The 26,421-nt window shown below is 44.2% G+C and overlaps 1 protein-coding gene across 14 annotated transcripts in view; it reads left to right on the plus strand.

Moving 5' to 3' along the window:
• Positions 1 to 9,398: 9,398 nt before the first annotated feature.
• Positions 9,399 to 26,421, plus strand: part of PHF20 (PHD finger protein 20) — a 66,501-nt gene continuing 49,478 nt past the window's right edge. For 8 of the 14 annotated variants that reach the window (XM_041490520.1, XM_041490525.1, XM_041490527.1 and 5 more), the window contains exons 1-4: positions 9,399 to 9,453; positions 14,688 to 14,736; positions 16,383 to 16,511; positions 20,906 to 21,020. In XM_041490520.1, the coding sequence (XP_041346454.1) occupies positions 20,938 to 21,020 (83 nt within the window). In that variant the 5' untranslated portion in view covers positions 9,399 to 9,453; positions 14,688 to 14,736; positions 16,383 to 16,511; positions 20,906 to 20,937. Of the gene's footprint in view, positions 9,454 to 11,917; positions 12,115 to 14,681; positions 14,737 to 16,382; positions 16,512 to 20,905; positions 21,021 to 26,421 lie in introns of those variants that run through there. The other 6 variants (XM_041490532.1, XM_041490521.1, XM_041490531.1 and 3 more) reach the window with 6 other exon arrangements.

A 26,421-nucleotide genomic window follows, 5' to 3' on the forward strand; every position in this document is an offset into this window, starting at 1 on the left:
TAAAGAATGAGGAAATGAAGAATCTACAGCTTTCTCCCTTCTCCCAGCTAAATCAGGCTTTCTCCAGCTAAATCATGATGTCTGGGTGCGGTGATGTAGAAATGTCTGCTTGTCTGTGTGTTCCTCCCAGCCACTCCCTGGATGGGGCTTGCTCTGGCCAAGGGCACAGGCTGAGGGTGGGCACCCATCCCTGGAGATGTGTAGCCAGTTCCCAGCCTCTGGTGCTCTGATCAGCAAGGAAGGGGTGAGAAACTGTCCCAAAGTAGAAAGTACCCAGATGTGGAATCCTGCTGTGATGATGGCACACTCACCTGGTGAGTCACTCAGCTCCCATCCTTGTGTGCACCTTGGGAGCAGCCTGGAGGTCAGCTAGACCTGTGGGACCTCCAGCAGCACTCTGACAAAAACAAGTACAGGCAGGGCGAAGCACAGTGGGGAGAGCTGGACACAAAGCTCATCCCTGGCTTGGGGTGGGGGGGGGAGACCATGACCAGAGGAATCAGTAATCCTCCTGCCCCAGAGTGGGATGCTGCAGCAGCTCTGCAGACTGCAGGGCCCCCATGGGGGCTGTGTTGAGGCAGCTGAGGGCTCTGGCAGAGGTCTAGAGACAGGAGAAGACCCTGTTGGCACACACCCCCTCCTTCCCACTGCCATGCGGGCCCCAGAGTGGCCAGGCACGGAGGAGTGGAGGGTCTCAGGAAGGAATTGCTCCAGCCAGGCACAGAGGCCTCGGTGGCCACTCTTTGGGGCTGCTCCTTGGGTGCATTGCCCTGCCACAAGTGTGATTGTCTCGGCTGGGCTGTAGGGCTGCCAGTCAGCACGGGCAGTGTCAGAAGCAGAGCTGCTAAGCTCAGGGCCAGCTTCCCAATAGCACCACTACGGCCAGGCCCCTGAGGGGAAGGAGCTGAAGGACACCTCGCTGCGAACTTCCTCCCTGTTGCTCAGGAATGTTGCCTAACTGCAGATCTTTGCCCTTGGACCCCTGCCTGAGCGGGGTCAGCCATTTCTGTGATGATGGAGATCCTGGTCCAAGCCCATGCACTGACTTCCTCCCCTGACCTGCCTCATCGCTGTAGGATTTTCCAGTTCTCATCTGGTCACTGTCACTGTCCCTGCTTTGCTCCCATTTACCACTGGCCTGTCCTGTGCTGGATAGGGCAGTGCTCTTCCAGCTCAGTTCCTGCTCATCTGTCCTGTGACAGCTCTGGCTGCTCCCTGACAGTGAGTCCTGTGGAGTGCACAACTCTGCTCATGCTGAGCATAAATAAAGGCTTTACAGGTGACACCTGAACTCCTTTGCAGAAAAAGCAGAGAAGATCCAAACTGATCCTTCCACTTGCTCAACAGCAAAGCTTGCTAAACAAGACAAAAATGCTGGCTACTCCTTGCCTCCCTACCTCAAATTCCCTATAAAATTTGGTCTCAGCATGATAGAGGCTGAAGAATGGAAGATAGAACAGGTTACACTAGGGAAAATGCCCAGAGACAGTATGGTCTAGCTTGAGGAAAGTACAAACAAGGCCTTGGAAATAAACTCTTGATTTCCACCACAAGGATCTGGTCTGTGTTTGCTGTCTGAGGGCTCTTCAGCTCTCCAGTCACACACCTCATTTGCATCAGATGAGCTTTGGGCGCTCTGCTCTGTGCTGTGCTCTGGCCTGGGCTGGAGACCTGGGCTGTTGGGAAGGCTGTGGGTCCATGGCAGGGAGAATGTCCTCAGTGGCACAGCTCTCCATTTCACCTTGGGATGTGGGTGAGTTTGCCACAGGCCCTTGAAAATTCTTGACAGGGGCTGGTGCAGGCCCAGGTTGACTGATCCGCTCTAATACTGAGTCAGCAATCCGATTTGACATGGTCCTTATATCCAAAGTGTTGGCTAAGGCTGCTGACTCTAGGTTCCTTTTTTTTCCCAAGATCTCCTTCACCATTGCACAGTCTTCAGGCTCCATGGTTTTGGCACGCCCAGCCCCTTCTGCAGGTGCAGGCAACATTGCTTTCAGGCTCTGCTGTTCAGATGCTCGGGAGAATCCTTGTCCTGCTTCCATGCCCTGCCTTGGAAGTGTTTGGGACGACCGCACTTGCCTGTTGGAGGCATTTCCCCGAGGAAGCTCCAGGATTTCAGTGTACTCACAGCCAGTGTCTTGTTCAAACTGAGAAGTTACAGAGGATTCCAAGGTGTAGTGAACACTCTCAACAGCTTGTCTGGTGAGTGTGTCAAGGGAGGTCTGTGAAAGTGCTCTGTCTGCTTGGGTAGCTCTTCCAGCAAGAGGCAGCTCCTCCCACTTGGCTGCCACCCCTGTCTCAGCAGCTTTGGATGTGCTGGATGCCAGACGGTCCCCCAAGATCTCCAACACTGTTGCTACAAGCTCTTTTCCCATCACTTCCATTTTCTGATGGTGATCTAGAGAAGTATCCAAAAGTTCTACTCTCATGCAGCCTGAAAGTCTTCCTCTGATTCCCTGGGCAGCCCTCTGTAAAAAGCTGACATGCTGATCCTCAGGAATCTTCAACCTCTCCAACAGTCTGTACACCACAGTCTCGACCAGCTCTTCAAGCTTCTTGGCTTCTGCTGCAGTTAGTTGCTCAAACACAGCATTCAACAGGCCATTGGCAGTGCAATCTGGCTCAGCTCTGGAAAAAGTTTGGCCCTTGTTCAGAGCTTCTCTCCCTTTTCTGCATCCCCCTGATTTTTGGCTCTTGGGTAGGCTAGAAGGCTTTGGAGGCTGCAGCTGCTGCTTCCCCTTGAAGGAAGTGTTGGTGATTCCTGGCAGGTTGGGGCCATGCTTTAATTGGGCCCAGGGTGGCAGAGGTCCTTCCTGAAAGGTAACACCAGGTTGTGGGTTATGTTGCTTGGCCCTTGTGTGCTGAGGATTCCCGTGGGCCCAGGCTGCAGCCAGGCCACGAGGGCAGGAGAGAAGGGCTTCCCTCAGCACGGTGTGTGCCTGCACATGGCCCTGCTGCCCGTGCCCAGCTCAGTGCCCTGCGCTGGCTCAGCTCCCAGCCTGGAGTCCTTTCCCTGCCACAGTGCCTGGCCCAGCAGCACAGCCCTGCACAGTCCCATGCCTCTGAACACAAGGCTTTGCCTACCTCTTGCTGCCCCAAGATCTGCTCTGACTGTTCCCTGTCATGGCCAAGCAGCCACAACTGGGAAATTGCAGCAAACTGGATATTTGGCCCATCCCTGGCAACATCTAATTCCTGGTTCACATCTTGAGAAACAGTAGAGAAATACAGGCTGAGGGAAAGCCCTCTCCTCCTCTTTCATCAGGTTTCCATTCAGCTCAGACATCCCTCTGCCACCTTCCCAGTCTCCCCTGCCCTGGCTTCTGCTGTCCCCATCTGCTCTCATTTCCCGCCCCTTCTTGGCTGGATTTGGTGAGGTCTCTGGTGCCCATTCCTCCAGCCTGTCTGGTTCCTTGGGGCAGCTTTTACACTGCAGAGCCCTGGCAGCCTCGCTTTTTGCACAAAGGCAAGAGACAGGCAGAGCAATCTGTTGCAGGTGCAGTTGAAATAAATGGGCAGGAGATCTTTCTCCTTTTTAATGCCTTTATTAAAGAGATTCAGCTCAGGTGGGGAGAACCGCAGTTGCTCTCAGGAGTGGCACGGAGGAGGAGGGTGGTGATGATGATGATGCAGCTCCGTCCGCTGGTCTGCAGGCAGAGCTGGGGACTGCATCCTCACGAGAGATTAGCAGATTCCACCTTTTCGGTCCAACACTTCGGGTCCTCTCCCTAGTGAACATCTTTTAGTTCAGGGTGAGAAGCAAAAAAGGATCCAAGCAGGCACTGGACTACGCGCCCATCCTTAGACATCACCTAGGTCCCCTAATTCTATATTGGCTCGTTGTTTTTAGGGGTTTTCCTGGAAAACTGGAAGATTTGGTGCAATGCATTTCTCATCTGCATGCGAGCTCTGATGCCACTCCCATGCCCTGCTGCTGCAGGGTCCCTGTGTCGCTCCTTGGCAAGCACCAGGGGGACAATGGCTCATCACCAACCATTAACGGGCAATTGAAGAAGAACTCTTAACAATGAAGCTAACTTAACAGCAACTGGTGCAACCGGTGTTAACTCTTCAACCTTAAAAAAAATAGATAACTTTTTATTCATAACACAGTGATTGATCTCCACGGGGCTCTGGGGAGCAGCGAGAGGCACAGCCCAGGGACGGTGTTCCTCTGCTCCCAAAGCCGTTTCTGGCACACGCTCCAGCTGCAGCTCATCTCCGTCTCGGCCAGGGGAGGAGCAGCATCGGCTGTGCCCCAGCTTCCCTGTGCACATGTCCTGCTCAGCCACGAGGGCCGTGAGCCCCATACCACCTTCAATGGGCAGGGACTGTGAGGTTCCCAGCATGGTGACATCCCTGCAGAGAAATCCACTGAAGTTCACAGTGCAGAACTGCAGCAGCTCAGCAAGGGTGGGAGCAAGGAGGTCTCTGCCCAAAGTCTTGGCAGGGTCTGATGAACAAAGGGGACAGAGGAAAGTAGGGCTGCCTGCCTCTGTTCTCCCCAGTTTGGTCTCCTTCCTGGACTACAAAGCTTAGTTTGTTCACATTTACTACTTTATATGAGGGGAAACTCTGGACCCAAATTTATCCAGCTGATCCCAGCACGGTCTGTCATCAACCTGCATCAGAACAGGCAGAGAGCAGCCAGGTGTCTGTGGAGGAGCACCACTCCTGTTCCCTGGGAAGGGCTGCCACTCCATGGCCAGCCAGAACAGGCAAGTATGGCAAATGTCTGAGCACTCATCATCATTTTAACCATGGACAATAACGTTAGAGAAGCTGGACCCCTGGACAGTGAAAAAGGAGAAATGTCACAAATTGGCACAGACACATCCCTGAACTACCAAGAGCTGTGTGCTGTCAGTGGGAACAGCAAAGCAAAGGAGTCCAGTAGGATCTAGGAAGACCTATTTCGGAGGAGAAGGAAATGGTTCTCAGGGCAGGTGTGCTAAGAGTCTTTTTTTAAGCGATGAAACTCCAGAATGAAATACAGTGCTGTCTAAAAACGCATTATACAAACACTATGCTGATGTTTTGGTAAAATAAAAAAAAAAAAATTCTATTTCTCTCAAAACTTTAGGGTTATTTTCCAGTTGCTTTCTATTTTAATTCTTTCTACATTTTTTTTTCTCTTCTAGACACCTGCAATGTTAAGACCACTTCTGAGATTTCCAGATTAAAATATAAATCCAAACTGAAAACTGTATATTCAACTTTTTTTTTTTTTCCTCCCTGTTGCAGTACTTTTAGCAAGCCACTCTGCTTCCACAGATTCCCAGCACACAGTTCGCAGGCTCTGTCAGAAAAGCACTAGCACCTACTGCTGTGTAGCGATGGGGACACTCTGCTTTAAACCATCCTTTGTGCTCCCTGGGTGCTTCCATGCTAGTGGCACTGGGCAGAGGCTGATGTCAAAGAGGCAGCCAGATTTGCGTAGCAACAGCAGCTCCCGCAGCTGTAGGAGAGGGAAAACAGAAGGGAAAAGCCCTTGGGCCATGCTGTGCCTTCCTCCGAAGCCCAAAAGCACGTGGCGGCGCTTGTGGACACCTTGGCCACAGCAGCTACTCTTCCAATCACAAAACCTGACAGGCAGCTACCCTCTGCTGCTCTGTGGCCTCTGCGCAGAATTTCAAGGATTATCCCAGGAAACCTACCTGAACCAGGGAGAATTTATCCACCCACAGTGAAACACTGTTACTATTTGATTAGGAATTCCAGCATACATCGATTTTTGCTCTACTGTGTCAATCTGGTTTGGGCTTTAACCCAGCATAAAACTACCAAAAAAAGGAAATTAAATTAATTTGCCCCTGAACAACTCTGTAATCCACAGCTGAACGCCCAGTCTTCTGGCTGTACCAGAGAGTGAACACGGCTGAGGGACAGCGACGACTCCCTCGGACGGGCACTAGTCACGCCCACCCTCTTCCCGGCACACGGGGCACCAGCCCAGGGAACCGAGCCGAGCCGCGGGCGTGTGCGCGCAGGAGCGCCCGCATCCCGACATCCGCCTCAAGGGAGGCTCAAGAGGTCAGGCCGCCAACTCTTCCCGACCTTTCACCGCCGTGCAGCCCCAGCGCTCACGCTCCCTGCAGGGCACTGCGGCTGTGTCCCGCTGCGGGCCGAGCTCCCCCGGCCTGGGCAGCATCGCCCGGCGGGCCGCTCCCCCTGCGCGCGCCCTCCGGCTGGAGTGGGCGGGCCTCCCGCGGCCCCCGCCCCCCAGCGGCGCCGCAGCATGGCGGGGGCTGTGCCGGGGCCCGAGGCGGGGATTTGATGGGTGCGGCGGGGAGCGGGAGGTGCAGGGCCCGGCGGGTCTGGGTTCCGGTGGGCGGCTGTTCGTCACCCGGGCCCGGCAGTGGGGAACCCGCGCAGAGCAAGTACTTGCCCTGCCAGATTTTCAGCACGGCAAGAGGAGTCTTCCGTTCGTTTTCTGTCCCTTTAAACCATTTTAAAAGAACAGAAATTACGATGGATATTTTCACTAACCCCAAAGTTGCCTCATGTCGTACCTGTGTAACGCGTACGGTTGGGAGGCACTATGGTGTTCTTCCTGGCAAGTCTGTGTTCAGACATGACTACTGCCAGCAAAGTGGATTTTTGTACCAGGTGGTAACCTGTAGCCATTCCAGGATTTAGTTGATATAAACAGGTACAGTTTCGGGAAACCATTTTATCTCCTTTACTGACTTAAAAATCTGGGTACCAGAAACGTTTCTGTGGTCCCAGGCTGTTGTTTCTAGCCTAAATACTTAAAAATAAATCAGGAGAGATATCTGAAAGTTGATGAGTCCAAGTTAAGTAAAATAAATGTCACTAGGATACAGAATTTTGTTGTGTTGTATGCAGTAGGGAATTAAACAAAATGTTAAAGCAATAGTAGTGACTTGAAGTAACCTTTTGTAAGTATCTGTACAGGAGTTAGTAATGGAGCATCTCTGTAACTAATGCTTTTGACCTAGGTTCATTTAGTTTTCTGTAGTGAGTAAGGATCCTTTTGCAGAATCAGTTTCTAAAAAAAAAAAAAGGCAAGAAAGAAGGCTTGAGCAAAGATCAGTCATAGAATAATTCTCTCCTCTAATTTTTGTGTGACTTCTAAACTTTGGTAGTAATAAAGGAAGGTGACTTAGATGAGTGCATGTTATTTGAATGCATGCTGAATCAGCTTGTGGAAGAGTTCAGTACTTTACGCTCTTGCTGATAACTTCATGGATGTCTCCTCAATGGAAATAAAATTTTACTTGAGCAGGCTGAGAGTAAAATCTATGTGCCTGTAATTTTAAGGTCAGGTTGGGAATGGGGCTAGAGTATTAATTGCTCATAACAGTACTGCCTTGAATGAAATGTTAGAAGCATGTAATTAATTCTTAACTTTAATTGGCAAAGCTCTCTGTAGCACTTCTTTTTCTCCTGTGGTTCCTGCATGGCCTAGGCAATGATACTGACTTAATTCTCCCTCTTGGCCAGGAAAGGAGAGCACAACCCCTAATTTAATAGTAGGGGATGATAAATTTTCTGTAACAGCACATTTGATTTATAACTGCCTCTGCAGAAGATAGGTATTGTCTGTAGCTGTAATTCATCAGGCTGACAGGCTAACTCTAGCTCTCTTACCTGTGTGCCACTGTCCTGTGCACATATGAGCACTTGTATTGTGAGCTGAGCTAAAGAATGTACATGGGACAGGGGAAGGATTTATTGCTCAGCCCTACAAGTGGTTGTTGTCAGTATTTAAACTGTACTCTTGATGGTTATCTAGTTGTATGGATGCAGTGGGGTTTTTTAAATCTTAAGAAAAAAGAACTGTCCTTTGGACTGGTGCATACTGCGAAGTCTTGTGAAATGCTAATGAGTTCATTGTATGTCTATGTAAGTCATCCTTTATTTTTTGCTTCAATTAATTCCTTGTCTTCATACTTCGTACTTCTGTTGCTTGCTTGCCTACAGGTTTGTTTTGACTGCTTGTACTTCCTGCAGGAAAATACTTTCTTCAGGTGAAAAATGGTGGCTTGGAACTCTTGGTTTGTCTTTGCTGTCCAAATACCAATAGCTACATGGCCTGTATATTTCTAAAGACCTTTCAGAACTACTGCCATTCCAGTATTTTTGTGTCTGCAAACATCAGGCTTAAATGATTATGCATGCATGGGTGTATACTGTGTCTGTGGTGACTGGCTGCAGATAATAATGCATTTTGGAATATAAACACTCCTTTTGGGGGCGTGTTAGTTTGTTGACACGCCTGTGTGTCTTTTTACTGGGCTTGAGAACTTTCAGCCAGGCTTATTTAAGTGTAGGCAGCTGTGGTCTGCCTTATTGTTTCATAAATCTACCTGAAATGGAGTTCTTAGGATTGGTTAAAAGGAAATTGAGTAGAAAGGAAAACATGTCTTCAGCTTGGTAGCCGGTATTAATGAAAAGAGAGGAAGCACCGTTGCTTATTGTGAGAGGGTTTTTGTTGTTTTGTGGGCTCGATTGTTTGTTTTGGGTTTTTTAATATGAAGTTACTATCAAAGAGCTTTTCTGATCTTGTTGCTAATGTTAAAACAGTAGTTTCAGAATTGACTAATTTTTGTACTGCTGAAAATCAGCACTTTTTTCCCAAGGAATTGGAGAATATCCTCTTGTTCCACAGAATCATTGAATGAAGAAACTATTTTCAACACCTCTGTGCTTCAGATGCAGAGCTGAGCATCCTTAGCCTAGACCTGTGCATCAGTGGTGCAGAGACAGTGTTATTGGTAGGGTTTGAGTTAGAATTTTAGTTAGTTTTAAAAGCATGTGTTGGCATAGCAGGGGTTATTAGTACACCAGGCTGGAATTGCTTCCTTATCCTGTAGTTTGCTAATGGCTTTTTTTGCTCCAAGATCCCATGTGTTTGTATCAGTCCTTTCCCTGTGCTGCAGCTGTCTTTTGTTGCCGTTACCAGGCTTGCAGAAATAGGCACTTACAGTTTTTTGTTTTTCCTGCTGTCCTTTCATCTCTAAGCTGGGAGACAAGTCTGCACACAGCCTTGAAGTGCACCCCTTTCTTTTCTTTTAAAACAAATAGGCAAGTTGCATCCTTCTTACAGGGTGACATATGCACAGAAGATCTGTCTGCTTAATGAATTATCCTAAATAAAGACATAATTTTTATCAGTACTTATGGCAGTATAACTTGGAAGATTTTCCTTTATTTGGATGTCTTGAAAATATCCTCTTTATCAACAATTAGGTAGATTTGGTTCTCTCAAGGCAGGAAGCAATCAAACAGAATGCCACATCTAGGAGTCAGAACACTGTATACTGACTGGCTGGAAGCAGTGACCTCTGGGATTTTCAGTAGCCAATGTTGCAAGTGCTGGAAATTATCTGTGAAAAACGTTTTTCAGACTTTTTTTTAAATGGATATTTTTACAGGTAGATTTCTTGTAGGAGTCAGAAGTCCCAAGTCCAGTTACTGCTGCAGGTACTGTAACCAGATAATTTTTGTGCTTTGTGATTTGCTCCTTCCATTTTCAGTCATAATGTTTTCGTCTGATAGCTGAAATTCATGTTGATGCTTGATGATAAAATCTTAGGTTCAGCATCCTGCTGTGAGTGTATACTGTGCTGCTGGAACACCCAGAGCAACCTCAGAGCTGGGATATCGCAGCTGATGGGTATGGTGCTGGGTGGTAATTTGGCCAGGTCACTGGGATCCCTGTCCTGTGATGCAGGCATTGACTGGGAGATCAGGAAGAGGACAATCATTTATCCTCTGGAGGCAACTCCTGTCAAGTGTGAGGGAAAGGTAGTCTCTCAAGGATGGTGTAATGCGTGCAAGGAGGTGGACTGCCATAGAGAAAGGTATCCACTACCCGAGAGAATCAGCTGTGCTGAGGGTAATCTATAGGGATCCAAATAACGAGCAATCCCCTGTCAATCCCCTGTCAATCCAGGTCCAGAGTACATAAATGTTGAATCCCAGGGCTCACTTGGCAAGTTTCTTTAAAGAAGGTACTATGTTTCCCTGAGCTGGGCACACAAGAAAAATGATGCAATGTTTTCAGGAAGTTAAAAAACCAAATCTAACTGGCAAACTTTAGCAGAGCAGGAATTTGGCAAAATTTAAAACAAAACAGTCAGTCTGAATAAAGCATTTCGTTTAGCAAATTCAACCCATCCAATCATATATTATCCATATTCCAAGAAGGTGAAGTTAGGAATGAAAAAGAGAGAAAACCAAGATACAGCTACCATCTTTGATCCAAGTGCAATCTCAGCTATCATAAAACTCCAAGGATGATAGCAAAGTGACCACATGCATCTTAAAGCAGTGGGTTTACCTGCTCTGGCCTCCTGTGGCTATGCTTCCCACGTGGGACTTCTGGTTGTCTCTGGAGCTAGATTGAGGCTGCAGGTATGGAGTGTGGGGCATTGCTTTCAGTGTGCCAGTGCCTGGCAGTCATTCTGGGCTGGACTAGAGGTTTCTGGGGTGGGGGTGTGGAATGGAGCAGTGCATCTGCCACTTTCCACAGAACTGCCCCCTCTTCTTCAGTTGATTTAAGCCAGTAATAATTTTCTCTAGTTTTTCACAACAATCCATGTAGCAGAAGTTTGTATGGAGTGCACTATTGTCATACACCATGGCGTTGACATTGATGTCAATGAAAGAAGGAGGACAAGAAGTGCTCCAGGTGACTACCTGATTCAGGCAATTTGAGATCATCTTTTTTCCTCCTGACTGAACTGTGGCTGTGAACTGTCCAATACTCTGGACAGACTTGAAAGACTCAAGCAGGTTGGAGAGGAAATGTCCTGTAGTCCTAATTGTACTCATACATACAGTGTATGAGTACAACAGAGGGTGGACACTGAAGTATTGTGGCCTGAACGAAGTCACACCATCATTGCACCATCACTGTGCCAGACATGCTGGAACTTCAGTATGACCCAAAGTCCAGGGCAGCAAAGTGGTGCCACCATTGAGATTGCCAGTGTGTTTTTCTCTATTACTTTAGCAACAGAGTGCAGGCCACTGTTAGTGTTTACCTGGAGTGGCATCCAGTACACCTGGAAGCGACTGCCCCAGAGGTGGAAGCGCAGTCCCACCATTTGCCATGGACTGATGTAGGCTGCACTGGAAAAGGGTGAGGTTCCAGAACACTTGCAATACATTGATGACATCATTGTATGGGGACAACACTGCAGAGGAGGTTTTTGAGAAATGGGAGGAAATAATCCAAATCCTCCTGAAGGCTGTTTTTGCCACCATCAAGGACTTGTCCAGAAAATTCAGTTCCTAGAAGTAAAATGGCAGGATGGATGTTATGAGAGTCCAGCAGATGTGGTCATCCAAGTAGTGTGTCCAGAGAGAAAAAAGAAACACAGGCTTTCCTAGGAACTGTGGGTTTTTGCAGGATGCATATTCCATAAGATAGTCAAGATTGTAAGCCCCCTCTGTCATGTGACATGGGAGAGCAACAGTTTTAGGTGGGATTCTGAACAACAACAAAAAGTTTTGGACAACTTCAACACGAGATTGTGCAGCAGCCTTTGGGCTACTCAGGACAGGATAAGATGTGAAAAATGTGTTCTACATTGCAGCTGGGAAGCGTGGTCCTTCCTGGAGTCTCTGACAAAAGGTACCTGTGGAGACTTGAAGACAACCCTGGGGTTCTGGATTCACTGATAAAGAGGATCTGAGGCCTGTTACACCCCAACTGCAGAAGAGATCTTGACAGGCTACGAAGGGGTTGGTGCTGCCTCAGAAATGATTGACACTGAAGCACAGCGCTTTCTGGCACCCAGACTGACAGTGCTGGACTGGATGTCCAAGGGAAATTCCCTTTACACATCACGCCACTGACTCCATGTGGAATAGGTGAATGGCTCTGACCACACAGTGAGCTTAAACAGGAACTCCTAATCACCCAGGGATCTTGGGAATCATCACAAAGTGATGCCAGGAAGGCAAAAGTATCTGTACCATCAGAAGAGGAGGAGGAAAAGGTGCCACCATGCTAAGGAGCCTCCACCATTTAATCAGCTACCAGAAAATTAAAAGTGATGCTCTCTTCACTGCTGCTTCCTGTCATACCATAGGGACAAATTGAAGATGGAAAGCTTCCATATGGAGTCTTACACAGTGAGTTGCAGAAGCTATTGAAGGACAAGGTGGCCCTTGCACAGCTGAAAGCCATCCAGCTGTCTTCAAATATTGCTGAATGAGAGAAATGGCCAATATTCTACCTCCACATTGATTTGGGGATGGTGGCAAATGCTGGGGGGAGCGGGGCTGGATCAATGGAAAAAGACCAGTTGGCAGTGCAGAGGGAAACCCATCTGGGCTGCTGAAGTTGGCTGCCTGGGTAGAGAAATTGACTGTAAAAGTATGTTGTGTAGATGCACACATACCCCAGAGTTGGGCTGCTGAAGAGCATTGCAGCAATGAACAGATGGATCAGGCTGCCAAGGTTAAATTGCCTCAGGTGAATTATTTCTGGCTTGGTGGGTGGCCCGTGACACCTCATGTCATCTGGAAAGAGATGCAACATTACAGATGGGCTCATGACTGTGGGGTGGACTTAACCATGGGCACTATCTCCAGGTTATCTATGACTGTGAAACGTGTACTGCAGGGCCAAGTGGGTAAAGCTCTTGTGGTATGGGGGGCAATGGTCAAAATATAAATATGGGAAGGCCTGGCAGATTGGTTACATCACACTCCTGCAGACCCGCCAAGGCAAATGTTACGTGCTGACAGTGGTGGAAGGCACCACTGGATGGTTGGATCTACCCCATGCCTCACAGCGCTGCCCAGAGCACCATCTGGGCCTTGAAAAACAAGTCCTCTGTCAACATGGCACTCCAGAAGAATTGAGTCAGGCAAGAGCCTCGTAGACATCTGGGCCAGATACTGTGGGATTGAGTGGGTGTATCATATTCCTTAACATGCACCAGTCTCTGGAAAAATTGAACAGCATAATGGACTCAACCATATTGAAGCAGTGGGTGAGGAACCATCGGACATTGGCATCTACATGTAGCAAAAGCCACCTGGTTAGTTAACACTTGAGGTTCCACCAGTCAAGCTGGCCCTTCACAATCAAAACCTCCACATTCCATATAAAGGGATAAGGTCCCCATGAGGGATAGAATATGAGGAATATGTTAGGGAAGACAGTTTGGGTTAGTCCTACCTCAGACAAAGGCAGGCATGTCAGGAGATTGTTTTTGCTCAAGAACCTGGGTGCTCTTTGTGGGTAGTGCAGAGGGACAAGGAAACATGATGTGTACCTCAAAGGGATTTGATTTTTGGGTGAGAAGAGTCTGTAATGTAGAATTGTACAGTATTGGTTGGTGAATAGCAATGCCACTGTGTGCCATAACTGCCATTGACAAGGTATATAGACTGCTCCAGATATATCAGTCATAAATTCGTGATGCAGTTTGCAACCAGCCCTCTTGCCCTAGAAGACCTCTAGGATAGATGGAATCCACAGTCTTGGACTAAATGAACTCAACAGACACCTTGGAGGGACAGCCATTGATGATGGAAATGATCTCTGTGCTTTTGTAGATATCTATGTATGTGTGTAGTTGGAAAGGGGTAGGATTTGAACATGATGTGTGTGGTACAGAATAAAGGATGGGTAATGTCCTAATAGCCAGAAGAGGGTGTGGCTAGAATCTGATGTGGATATGCAGAGGGGTGTCTGTGTGTTTGTAAGGGTCTCTTAAGCATCTCTCTAGTTTGGATTACAGCAGCCTTCTGACCTGTACTGAAATTCTGCACCACCTCACATCATTTTCTGGGGATGGGGGAAAGGGGTCCCTTCTGGGTTAGGGTAGATTGGGTGTGGTCAGATTGCATCAGGCTCTGCAGTGAGCATTCACATGTGAAATGTTTGCCTCTCTTGTATACTTCTGTTCTTAATACCATGACTTTTACAGTTCATTTTCTTATCTCATTGCGGTTTTCAGTAAACTGTTCTTATCTCAACTAATGATCTTTACCTTTTGTGCCTCTAATTCTCCTCTCAGTGGGAATACTTGATGGAAGAATACTATCCCTAAACCACAACAGGTTCTATGCAGCTTCAGTTGAGGTAGAGACTAGGAGCAATGTCATTAGAGTGCCAAATCTGCAGCCTAAATTGGGCTTCTGGGAACAATTCAAATGGCTGTAGTTGCCACTTCTGCAGTGTGAGGAAGCCTGTGTGTATTGACAGGAATTGATTTTGTGGATGAAGAAGCAATTCTGGAGAAACACTTGTAGTTCATTCTTGTATTAGCAAAACACAGCTCCTTCTGCCATGTGGTGAATGTAGATTATCCAGTTGAGGATGTCTTCATTGACAGGAGCAGACTGCTTAGTTAATGCCTAGTTAGTTAATACTGCAGTACCTGTTGCACTAAAGTAGGAGTAATGATAAAGTTACTGGTTACTTTTAGTTGACAACAGATAAATAAATGATGGAGAAATATGATGTGGATATGCAGAGAGAATATCTGTGTGTAAGGGCCTCTTAAGCATCTCTCTAATTTGGAACACAGCAGCCTGCTGACCTGTACTGAAATATTTTCAGATTAAATTTTTGTTCTAGAGGTGTTATTCTATTCTGAAGCTACTGTTGACTGTAGAGAGGATATTTGTTTTGAACTCAGAACTGCTTCTAGTCTTAGAACTCACATGTTTTTATTTTTCCTTTCCTGTAGTTACACAGCACTGGTTGGAATGTTTGCAGCAACATAAACAAGTTTCTTGGTGAGTATAAGCATAGATCCTTTTTTTAATTGTGGCTTTTCCTTAAGCTTTTGAAATTTTGCTTTAAAATTCAGGTTTTACTTAAATACTACCCACAGTGCTTCTGCCGGACTTATATGCGTTGAATTCTTGTATTCTTAAAGGCTGCCATTTTTCTCTTAAACTGAAAATGCAGTCTTATTAAAGTCAGTTTTCATTAATATTACTTTATTTAGGAAAAACCTGATTTATTTTATGGGACTGAAACATTTTTCCAAATTCTTTCGGTTTGTTCAGTGCTTAGGTGCTTCTTTTTTATCTTTAGTGTTTACAGGAAAAGAGAGGGGAAACCAGAACATGGGACATGATCAAATAACTGAAAATAATTGTTTTCAGTAATGACTATTTATTTCTTTTATTGCACTTGGTAATTCAAATAGATTTCATTATAGAAAATTTTTTTTTGTTCTGTTGAATTGCTTATATTTGTAATTTCTGCTTCCATGTTGGTCTATCCCAGTCTCAGCTCCAGTTGAAACTGATAGCACAGTTACATGAGATGTTGCTGAGGGGATGAAAATTATGTTCTCCAGGCCCTGTAATCTCAGGGAGAGAGTGAGGATCTTGTTCAGAGGCTCATTCATGTAACACCTTTTCAGTTTTGTCACCGAATACTTTGGGAAGGTCTTGGTTCTGCCTGAGGAGAAAAGCAAATGTAGATTTCTACTACAGTTCTCTTAACTCAGTTCTCTTAACTACAGTTTACTGCAGTTCTGTTAACTCAGTTCTCTTAATCTAGTTGTATAAACTAGAGAAAAAGTAGGAGACTGAAATCAAGTACTCAAGTCTTATGGTTTTAGGGAATGTCAGTGGTGAGTAGTAAGCTGTTCAGCATTCTTGTTACACAGATGTTAAGTATCAGTTCAGGATCCAGTATCTGTGTTGTGTGGCTCAGAGTTCACCTGTGTAGTTGTTAATTGAATCTGGGAAGCTTTTAAACCAAGAAAGTGCTGGTGAATATGTAGTTGAGGATGCTGCATCGTGCAAACAAGAACTGCGTATAGTCCAGTGTCTTGTTTGAAATGTGTCTTTTGGATAGAAGAAGGGGGGTGATGCAGTATTCCTTGAAATTTGTTGTGGTGTCAGGTCTTCCTGTCTAGTTTAAATCTTTCTTGTTCCTGTTACTTAAAAAAAAATCCCAAACACAAAAACTTGCCTGAAGACCTAAGCATTGTGGTTTGAAATACTGAAGGACATAATCTGAAACTTATGGTCACATCTGAAAACAGTAACCTACCTGTGAAATGATACACAAAACCAACATGAGGCAGGAGCAGACATGTTTGGATGGGCAGAGGCTGTTCTTGGGTTAACATGTTTAGCAAGTATAGGAGTTTTACATCTGTTTTTATGTGTAGGGCAAAACACAGTAAGGCATACTTCATGGTAGTACTGCTGCTTTAGTCAAAACCTGCCAGGCAGAGGGTGTTTTGTCTGCAGGCAATAAAAGTCAATTGTAATGATCTTCCTAGTGCCAATGCAGTTTTTAAGTGCTGCTTGTGAGACTTCAAGTTAGTCTTCATAAGATGCCATTAGGATTGTATAGTATAGATGGTGTCTGTAAATACTGTTTTGCAGTCTGATATCATACCTTTTCTCATCTGCAGGTGTGTGGTTTCAGCACAGCATGGCTGTGGTCATCCACTTGCAAGTTGTTCCGATTGCGGTGGGGACCATGGACTTCTCTGGACTGACCATTCCCGATGGGGGTGTGCATATTGTAGGGGATGAACTGGGTGAGGCTTTCATCATTTTTGCCACTGATGGAGACGTGAGGCTGGTGTCATGGGTACAGATGATAAAAGGAAAAGGTCAAAACTAACTACATTGAAGAGTGAGAAAAACCTGATGTACAAAATATGAATGGACTTAGTCCTTGGCAGTACCATACGTAGATGTGCAAGCAGATTTGGAGCAGTGGTGCTGGAGAGGATAGCAGAGTCAGTCTTAGCATTAGGTTTTGTGGAATCAACTGTAAACATGCTTTGTCCTAGAAGGAAACAAAACAAGCTGGTGTTGCTTGTGTAGGAGTGGCAGTACCCCAGGTCAGCAACATCTCTGCTGCAACTCCCAGGAATAGAAGACAATCTCTGGCTAGTTGCTTTTACTTCCTGGTTTTGCTAGTGCTTTTTATTACCTGTTCTACCCTGTAGTCCTGTGGAATCACCACCAAGGTACTGAGTGCTTCCTAGGAGTTGGGACAGCGAGCTCCCCATCCAGAATAAAATATAAGTTCTCTGTGCAAAGTAGGATTGTATTTATGCCAACTGTCAAAGTTGACTGTGCTCCTTTATCAGGTCAGAGAACTGTGGGGTTTTTTTTCATGGTGTTCCTCTTCTTTTCTTTATTGTGTCCTTATGGCAGAGGGAGGGAAATCCTTGGATGCACAAAAGAATTAAGGAAATAGGCTGAATTGTGGAAGTGAGTTGCATTTCTTCTGAACTGCTTATGAAGCAGCACTGAGACAGAATGAAGTTTGAAAAGTGGGGCTGATTTCAAGGAAGGGGTTTTGGTGTGACACTTTGTAAAGGAGTGGTTTAATAACTCCACAGGGATTTGGAAAATAGTTTTGCCGAGGTAGGTGTGGTTTGGAAAAGGCTGCAGTGGTTTTGCAGTTTCTACAGAGGAAACAGTAGAGGCTGTTACTAGTGAAAGTTTGCCATAACTGCTTGGGTTTGCTCTGTCTTAGAATATGAAACAGATTTTCACTTGACAGAGGAGCCCACTTCTGTTGCAACTTGGTGATACCCCAGGTTTGGAGCTCTGCACTGACAGAGCCTAAAGCTGGAGAGAGTAAGAACAGCTACAGGTGAAGGTGTACAGGACCTGCACTGTTAGCAGAGCAGAAAGCTTGTTTTAGGAGTCAAAAATTGTGATCCCTGAAGGGATCAATATTAATATATTTTCCTCTGCATTGCCCTGAGATAAATGTACCTTTGTCACTGATATCTGTCTGAATAGTCAAATAGTCTTTAAAAGTTAAATTGCCTTATGATGACTTAGATGGAGAACAAAAGACTGTGTCTTTTAAATAGCATATATTTCAATAATATAGATTTAGAAATGTTTTGGAAGTAGTGACTTATCTAAATCCTGAAGTATTTGGTCCTGAAACAGATCTGATCTTCATAGAGAAGTAAGGAGTTTTGGAGAAAAGCCATAAAGCTTTTGGAGTAGGCCTAGTCTCCTTGTTTTAATCATGGTCTTCAGTACACAGGATAAATGCATTCTCAGCGTTACCAGAGCGGAAATCCTATTTGTGTGTTGATTTAGGTACCAAGTTAATCAAATTGATTTGCTGGTGAAGAAAATTTTAGGAGAGATGTTCTGGCAAAGTATTCTTATTTCCAAGTTGTAGCTGTCTGATCAGTCTGGGGTTGTTTGTTGACAAGCTGTTTCAATGTAGTTCAAGGTTTTTAAGCAGTCTTTCCTGGAGAGGACAGGGGCAGAAACAAAAAACCTCAAAGCAGGCAAACCCCTGTGTTCAGTGCTTGCTTTCTGAGAAATGAAGTTATCGGTATAGTCATGGTCATGCTGGTGAAGTGTATTTTGGCACTGCCTCTTGGCCTAGTTTGTGCAGAGCCATGTCATGGTTCTCAGTAAAAGTTGTGTCTCATGGTTTCAGTCTTGCTCTAAGGCTGGGTATTCGGAGTAAAATGGTTGAGACCCTCTACTGAGTAATTTATCTCATGTCAAATATACATCTGCTTGAGGAAGCTGTTCCTGAAATGGGCTGTAACTGGAAAAGCCAGCCTGCTTTCATGGTCTGAGGAGCAGAACCACAGTGCAAGCCTGTGGTAGGATGTGAGAGAACCCAAAGCAGCCTAAGCTTTGTAACTTGGGAGGGGAGAGAAATGAAGACTTGGGACAAGGGGCCAATGATATGAGATGTTTTGCTCACAAAATTTTTTCTCTCTTTCAACTTTGTGACCTACTGCCTTCTAACAAGCTTAGCTGAGTTAGTGAAGTGCAGTATGCATGTGCTTTAACTAATGTTGGTGTTAGCTGACTAGCTGTGTTCAGATTTTCATGGAATGCGCTGCCTCTGTACCTCTTGATTAAATGGCTTTGGTTGTTTTCTTCACATTTCCTATTAGTTGTGATACTCATATTTTTAAAATATTTGAATGAAACCATAGTATGACCTTCTGCACCAAAATTAATGTGTTTATGGAAGCCCTATTGTGTGTGATCCTGTTAGTGAAGTCAGGAGATGTGTTTGTTCCTCTCCAGCCCCATGGAGGTGAGCTGAGATGAGTCCCCTTCATCCAGATGGCAGCTCTTACTAGGGAGAACCACTGTGGGAAGCTGAAATAATGCACCGAGAGTGCCTCTGTCGTGGCTTTGCATGTTCCTCCTTAGTGAAAAGGAAAAATAAGTGTACTAGGGAAAGAATCACCTTGCAGATACAATTTTTTCAAGTGTTAAGCAGGTGTATGTCTGCTCAATGTTTGGAGGCATGAAATTCCATTGCTGGAGTGAGAAAGGGATATTTTAATGATGTAAATCTGCAAAGAAAATAGTGGATATTTGAGATGTTGGTGGATAAACCTCTTAAAATATAGCTTTGCACTTGCTGCCTTTTTCGTTTTTTCAAATTCTATGTTCTGATGCAGCATAAATTGTAAAATCCCAACCATCTTAAGTTTTTCTTAATTTCCTTTCCCAGTGAAAAGCTATGGACTCCCACCCCAACCATTAGAAGACTGGGCTGGTTCAGATCCAGTGTGATACTGCGAAAGCTCAGTCTGCTATCAGATACTACTCTAGGAAATTAATTTTTTTCAGTTCCTAGGTGGCTGTAATATTTTGTCTTTTGCTGTGAATCAGACTTACAGGTGATAGTATTTTTTCTCCTATACCCTTGCAGGCTGCTTTAATAGAGGTGAGGATCAGTCTAAAAAACACTGTTAGAGGAAGGCAGCAGATGAGCTTTTGATAGAGAAGTTTGTTTGCAGTATGGTGGTTGAATGGAGGGGTTGGGCTGTCCCTGTGGTCAGCCCTTGGCAAATGGCCTGGCCTAAAAAGTGTGGTGAAGGAGTAGCTTTTCCCTATGGTAAAAGCTCTACGATATTCCTGAAGATCTTTGATTTCTGAACCACGCTTGAAATTAGAGTAATTCTTCACGATGTTAATATTTTTGTAGATACAGCTAAGTTGATACCATTGCTATTTATGCCTTATGTGAACCAAAATGCTAGTGCTTATATCTGTGCATGTCTCCTTGTTCATGTAGTGTAAGACTAGGTTTTTTATTTTAACTCGAATCAATTTTGTCCATCTGTAATTGAATCTTCAAGGTACAACCTTACTATAAGGACAGTGATATTGAGTGAGACTTACTTGTGGTTTTGGATCTTGTGAGCTTGAAGACTATAGGAATGGATCATAATTTGTATGTTAAAATTGTGAGAAACAACTGACAAAAATCAGGAAAAAGAGCTATTGGCCAGGCTTCTTCACTGTGTGTACCTTGAGAGAAACTACTAGAGCAAGATCTCTTAAACTTTTATATTATCTGTTGGAAACAAATATCAATGAATACTTCTTTTATATTCTGGTTAAAACAGTGGAGAAATTGGATGAACACATGGCAAATATGCAAGGAGTATAGAGAGTCTTCTAAAATTGATTAAAAAACCCTACATATTTCTAATGTCTTTGAACTTTATTGCACTTCTAGTGATGAGGTGACATAGTGTTCCCGAGTGTTTCGCTAATGCGGTAGCTGTTGAAAGATTGTCATTGTGTTTGGTTTGCCCACTTCCTGTTTACTGGACTCCTTGTTCTCATCAAAATGGAAAGGGGGGGAGAAAATATTACGAAACTTCCATCTCATTTGTGAATAAACACTGGGTTGCGTGATTCTTAATTGACCTGGAACTTGGACCAATGGACAGAGGATGAGCTTCACTCTTTTATGGTCCAGTAGCTGCCATTTTGAACATACTTTTGGAATCTTTCTGCACACTGTCACTTGGGAAGCCTTGTTTAAAAGATAATTGCCCCCTTACTTTCTGAAAACCAAAATTACAGCGGTTCCTTAACATCTGGCTTCTGGGAATTATAGTTCATAAGCTTATTTTGTGTATGTCTTGATTAGTGATTGATATCTAATTGCATTTTTCAGGGGAATAAAATCAGCAGTGTTGATATTACAAAATGACAAAACATCCTCCGAATAGAAGAGGGATCAACTTTGAGGTGGGAGCCCAGTTGGAAGCCCGTGACAGATTAAAAAACTGGTATATTTTTAAAACCATTCATGTTATATTAAAGTCTTTACTATCTATAACATTTTGTATTGGTTCAATATTTAGAGTCTTATTCATTGGTTTGTAGGAAAGTAGCTAATTTATATAAGTTATATACCAGTGATTGAGATGGGGAGTAGATGCTGATGTGTTGTGCTGGCCCTCCAGAAGTGTACTGGTGTTGTGTCTGGGAATAGGACTGCTCCTAAATCTAGTTGGACTTCAGGCTCTCATTCCCCTGAATTCACCCTTTACGTTCTGTGCTATATTTAATATTGCAGAGCAGATATTATGGAAGAATAAATTCTTTGTACAGAATATCGTTACTGCTTCCTTTCCCTGTGCTGTTGTGAATTCACAGACTCTCTGATTGAGTTTGTTAGGCCTGTACTCATATAATGGTGGTCAGCTTTAGTATTAAAGAATTCTGTGGAGAAACATGTTTCATGCTAACAAGTCTGGTCTGGTGCCTGTCTTGCAGCTCTAAGCTGTGAGGAAAAACATTTTTCTTTGCGAACCACTGCATTAGGAAGATGAAAAAGAGCCTATAAATTATTTAGGCTAACTTTGAATTTTCTAACTCTGTACATTTCAGGTAGTCAGCTCAAAATGTAGCATTTAATAATTCTCAGTGAATGAGAGATAAAATAAAAATCGTCAAAGACTTCTTAAATACAGGAATTAATTTGGTTTTGTTAGCTCGTGTAGATAAATTCTTTCCAGAAATCATCTGTAGTTGATTTTTATTAAGAAGTTTATATGGGTTAGATATGATTGTACTTAAAGCTCTGGAACCTGTCAACAGGCGAAGTGTGTGAGGTCAGTATTGAAAAGTATTTGGGCATCTCAGGAAGAGGGTGCACTGTCTTAGACAGAGGAGATTTATTTCAAAGCGTCTTGGTTGCATGCAGAGCATGTTCTCCCCTGGTACAAGGGCATTGGAATTGTGAAAATGAGAAAACATAGCTCTTTCCATAAAGAACGTAAAATATGAACATTAAATCCTATTCACACGTTAATTTGGCTTATCTGTGTATTCAAGAGTTGTGTAGGTAAGCACTGATCTGAACCTGCCTCTATTTTCAATATTCTTGAGTTTTGTTAGTACAGCAAAAACAATTAAACAAGCTTACAAAAATAAGATCTTGTAGCCTGTCTGTAGTGTAGGCTTTTTAAAGATGGAGTTTGGTGTAGCTGGTGTTTGAGTAAGCCTAATAACTTGTGTCTATGACTCTCATCCTTCTGACGTTTGCTCAACAACAGTGTTTGAGTGTACATAACTCTTGCATGGGAAAACTTGGGGGGAGGGAATTCAACAAACTGCTCTACTTTCTGCATATCCCTTGGCTTAAATTTGAATTTTGGGTGTGCTATTTGTTCCATGTTCTTTGGTTTTTAGAAAAACTTGGTCTTAAATTACCTGTTCTACACACAGTGCTTTGCAACTCTGGTCTCACAGCTTGGTTATGAACTCTCCAGTTCTGAAATCTTTTGTTTACTTGCTAAGCTTTGAACCCTGCATTTGTGTGCATTTGCATTTTCAGGGTTTCTAAATAAAATTTTTTAAGAACTGGGGGCTTAGCAAAACTATCAGTACTGACACAACTCACTGGGTGTGGATTTGTAGAGGACAGCAGACTGGTTTTTTTTCTCTGCTGCTTTCATCTGCCCCTGTGCAACCAGGACCACTCTGTGGTGTGGTTACCATGCACTTCTCTAGGGGCACAGGATTTTCTGTTTGCTGATGCTTGCTTTTCCCAGTGCTAGACGTTTGGAGGTCCAGACTTCTCTTGTGTGTACTTTTGTTGCTGTGTTGGTGCTAAAACGTAGTCACAAGTCTCCTGTTAAGTTGAAGTGCTGGCTTTGATTTCTGCTCTCAGTACCAAATACATCAGTCAATTCATGGGCCACTATGCCAGTCTGTTGGCAGTGATGCTTTGGAAAATATTTCATGTCAGAGTGCCATATACCTCTCCTTCATGTCAATGGCTTGTGCTCCAAATTGCTAGTTAAGGACTTACAGGGTGTTTGGATGTGTTGTCAACTCTAGTGAAGAAAAAACACTGTATGCCAGCAGAGTAGTCAGTGTGGAGCCTCCTCCTTGTCAAAGTGCAAAGTGAATTTTGCATCTTTACTGCTTGTCGCAGAGGTTGCTTTGTTGTATTTGGAATCCTGTCATATTGGCAGTGTGCTGCAGGTCCTGGTGCAGCTGTCTGTCACGTCCTATACTTGAACTCCATGGAGCACAGTGAGTACTTTTGGTGTTTCACTTTAGGTTATTAGGGCTTGGGTTGATGCATCAAAGCTGTCATGAAAGGTTGGTCTGTTGTCCTCAGGTTGCTATAGGGAGAGAGCCTCTGTGGATCCTGAAAGGTCTCACAGTGCTGGAGTTTAGAGGATGAAGGAGAGGGACTGCTGCAGTAGGGCAGCCCTGAGCAGAGGGATCGCAGAGGGGTTGCTGTAGCCATGGACATGGGCGCACTGTCCCAGCTGAATTGACATTTTGAAACCTTTTGCATTGAATCATTTAAACTGAGTGGTGGCTAGCTGCATCTTTTCTTACTGAAAAGAGGATGACTGCTCTGGATGCCTGCAACAGGCAAATGATGTTACCTTTTGTTACCTTGTAATGACACATCCCAGTTTTTCTGTCTATTGTCTGAGTAAAATGGATGTGAAGGGGCTTTTGATGATGGTTAGAGCTCTTGAGTAATATTAAGGGTATGGTGCTACCCTGTTAAGATTCAGATTGTCAGTCCCATGAGTTCAGTTGTTCGTGCTGTCAGGAATTGGTCTCTTAAGTACTAAAAAGATGAACCACTATAACTGTTGTTCTTTACAGTGCTGCTTCTCCTGGATGCTTCCTTCCCTCTCTGCATTGCTTTGACTGCACTAAGCTTGTCCCTTCCTAGTTCCAAGGGAGTGGGGGTTTATAGCAGTTCTGCTTTGGTGCATAGGAAAAGAGAAGGGAAACGGATGTAGTCCAGGGAATTTCCCGATATTTGCCTCTTCCCAGAAGAGGATAGTTTTACATTTGTGTACCATAAACCCATTTTCATACTGTTTGCTGTGCTTTGACAGCTGTAGTCTGAGGTTGCTAGTCATTGCTAACCATAGTCTATTTAGTTCTTGAGGTTTTGATTGCCTCTTACGTTCTTAGAAAACTAATGCCAGCAGTTTGGCCATCTTAGAGATTTTCTCTTACTGTTTAGCCAGTTCATGAGTCCTTGAAAGGTGTGAGTGCATCACTCCTTTCAAATTGAGCTGAAAAACTACTTGTTTTGCCCTTCCTGTATGTTGCAAGATGTCTCCAATTTCAGAGTGTTTCAGATAAATATTTAAATCAGTACCATTTGGGGTTTTCTTACCCAGGATCTCTTAGCTGTCTTGAATATCCATTGAGTTAGCTGAATACTTCCTTTGTGGTTTGGGGGAGGATGTGTTGAGCCATCCTGGACATATCTTAGTTGTTCTCTGGGGCCTTATCCAGACTTCAGCTATTGGCCTTTCACTTAGTGTATCCTCTCATAGTATTTTTTTTTATAAACAAGTCTGAATTTCTTTTAAGTTACGTCTACCCCTATGTATGTTCACAGGCTATATGGAGGAAGTGTATGGGTAATGTTCTGTTACTCTTCCGTGTAAGTCTGTGAGCACTTATACCTCCTGATGTGGTGTGCTTGCTCAGTTCTACAAAAGGTGTGGGAGGAAGGAAGCTTGGCCTGTCAGTGTGTGGTGCTCAGGGCTGTTGAGAACCTATGAACCTTTCTGTGACCCTTTCTGCTTTGTTTTGTAGCTGCCAGTGCTCTCATCTGAAAGGAAAGTGGTGTCGAGGTGTCAAGGTCTGTCAGAGTTCATGGATAGGTCTAGCACAGCTTGTAATAGGTTTCCTGCTTTCAGTCAAGAGCACCGAGTGTACGTTAACTGATGTTTATTGCTTCAGAAAGAGAAGATGTTGAGGCTTTGCAGCGTGTTCTCCAAGAACTGAAAGCTCTGGTTCAACCACACTTACTCAGGTAGACTCAAATTTGGTCTCATTGTCAGATACGCTTTTCTTGATGATCTTGACTCCCATTAATGAAGTGGGATAGATGCAGATGATACTGATGTATGGTTCTGGTGGAGAAAGTTCCTTCTTTTGCGGGATATGAAGCAGGGAGCAGTCTCGCGTCATTGAGTTAGTTCGCTCTTATAACTTGGGCTTGTCTCATGTCAATGGTAGAAAGTGAATTGTGCTTCCTAGAGGTGGTTATCTGCTTGGACAGGATTATTAGCTTCATACTGAGTGAGCACTCTGTCCTTTTTATCAGCTTCCCTCTTCATCATTGAAAATCTAAACGAGTCCTAGGCATATTGCAGTCCCAATGGCAAGAGCACCCTTCTGGCTGCTCTCTTGTTGAGAGGATCTGGAATTTTTTTACCTGTTTTTGCTGCTTTCAGATTGTAAGAAATGGCACGCTGATTTTTGTCATTACCTGTACTTAGTGATATCCAAAAATAATCTGTTTAGGTTGTGACTGTGACTACTGCCCCCTCAAGAGCTTGTGGAGGGCAGTGCTTTGAGTTACCTAAGTACAAAGTAACTTGACTGTCACAGGAAGGAAGTTTCTTTTTTTCCCAAGAAGTTGGTAACCAGTTACAGATGTCCCTGCATAAATATCTGCCATTGCAATTCCTCTCCTCTACAGCCTTTGCTGCATGCATTTTGGTAATACATTGGGATGAACTAATGGCATAGCTTGACATGTGTGGCAGTGAGTATTCTTAGTCTGTAGCTGCAGTGTAAGCTGCATCTAGTATGTCCTACTAATAGCTTTTTGTGAAGTCATGACTGGACATGACTCAGATCTGCTGGAGAACTTCAGTGGTAGGTAGATTTGCTTTCTCTGTGTAGGTTTGTAGAACGGTAGCCTGGGTTGCATTTGAGTCTTAATTCTTACATGTCTAGGCTTTACTGTTAGTATCATGCTTGATCTTTTTGAGATGCCACTTCTTTCTACCACTTGTTCTGTCTTTCAAGTGTGGTTTGTCAGATAAAGAACTGAGTTTTGTCTTCAGCCCTTTGATCAAGAATTCACTGAGGCCTTGTCTTTCTTCCAGAATACCGAAAACACCAACAAATGGAAATTTTCTCTTGATGTTCCTATTGTGGAAGGGAAAGCTTTGTACTTGGAATGTTACCTTCATCTGGGATAGTGAAATAGCTGTGATTCTGAAATCTGTACTGGAGTTACAAATTACCAATGCAATTTAAAGAAATACAGAGTTTGCAAGGTCTTCCTGATCAGAAACATTTGAATTTGACTCATCTCAGAATCCCTTACTACTAATGTACTAAGAAATTTATATCTTAAAGATCCCAAGATTTTGCAAATTAAATTTAACTTTGAGA

The sequence above is a fragment of the Pyrgilauda ruficollis genome, unplaced genomic scaffold (genome assembly GCF_017590135.1).
Source record: "Pyrgilauda ruficollis isolate IOZ18807 unplaced genomic scaffold, ASM1759013v1 scaffold123, whole genome shotgun sequence".
Taxonomy (NCBI): Eukaryota; Metazoa; Chordata; class Aves; order Passeriformes; family Passeridae; genus Pyrgilauda; species Pyrgilauda ruficollis.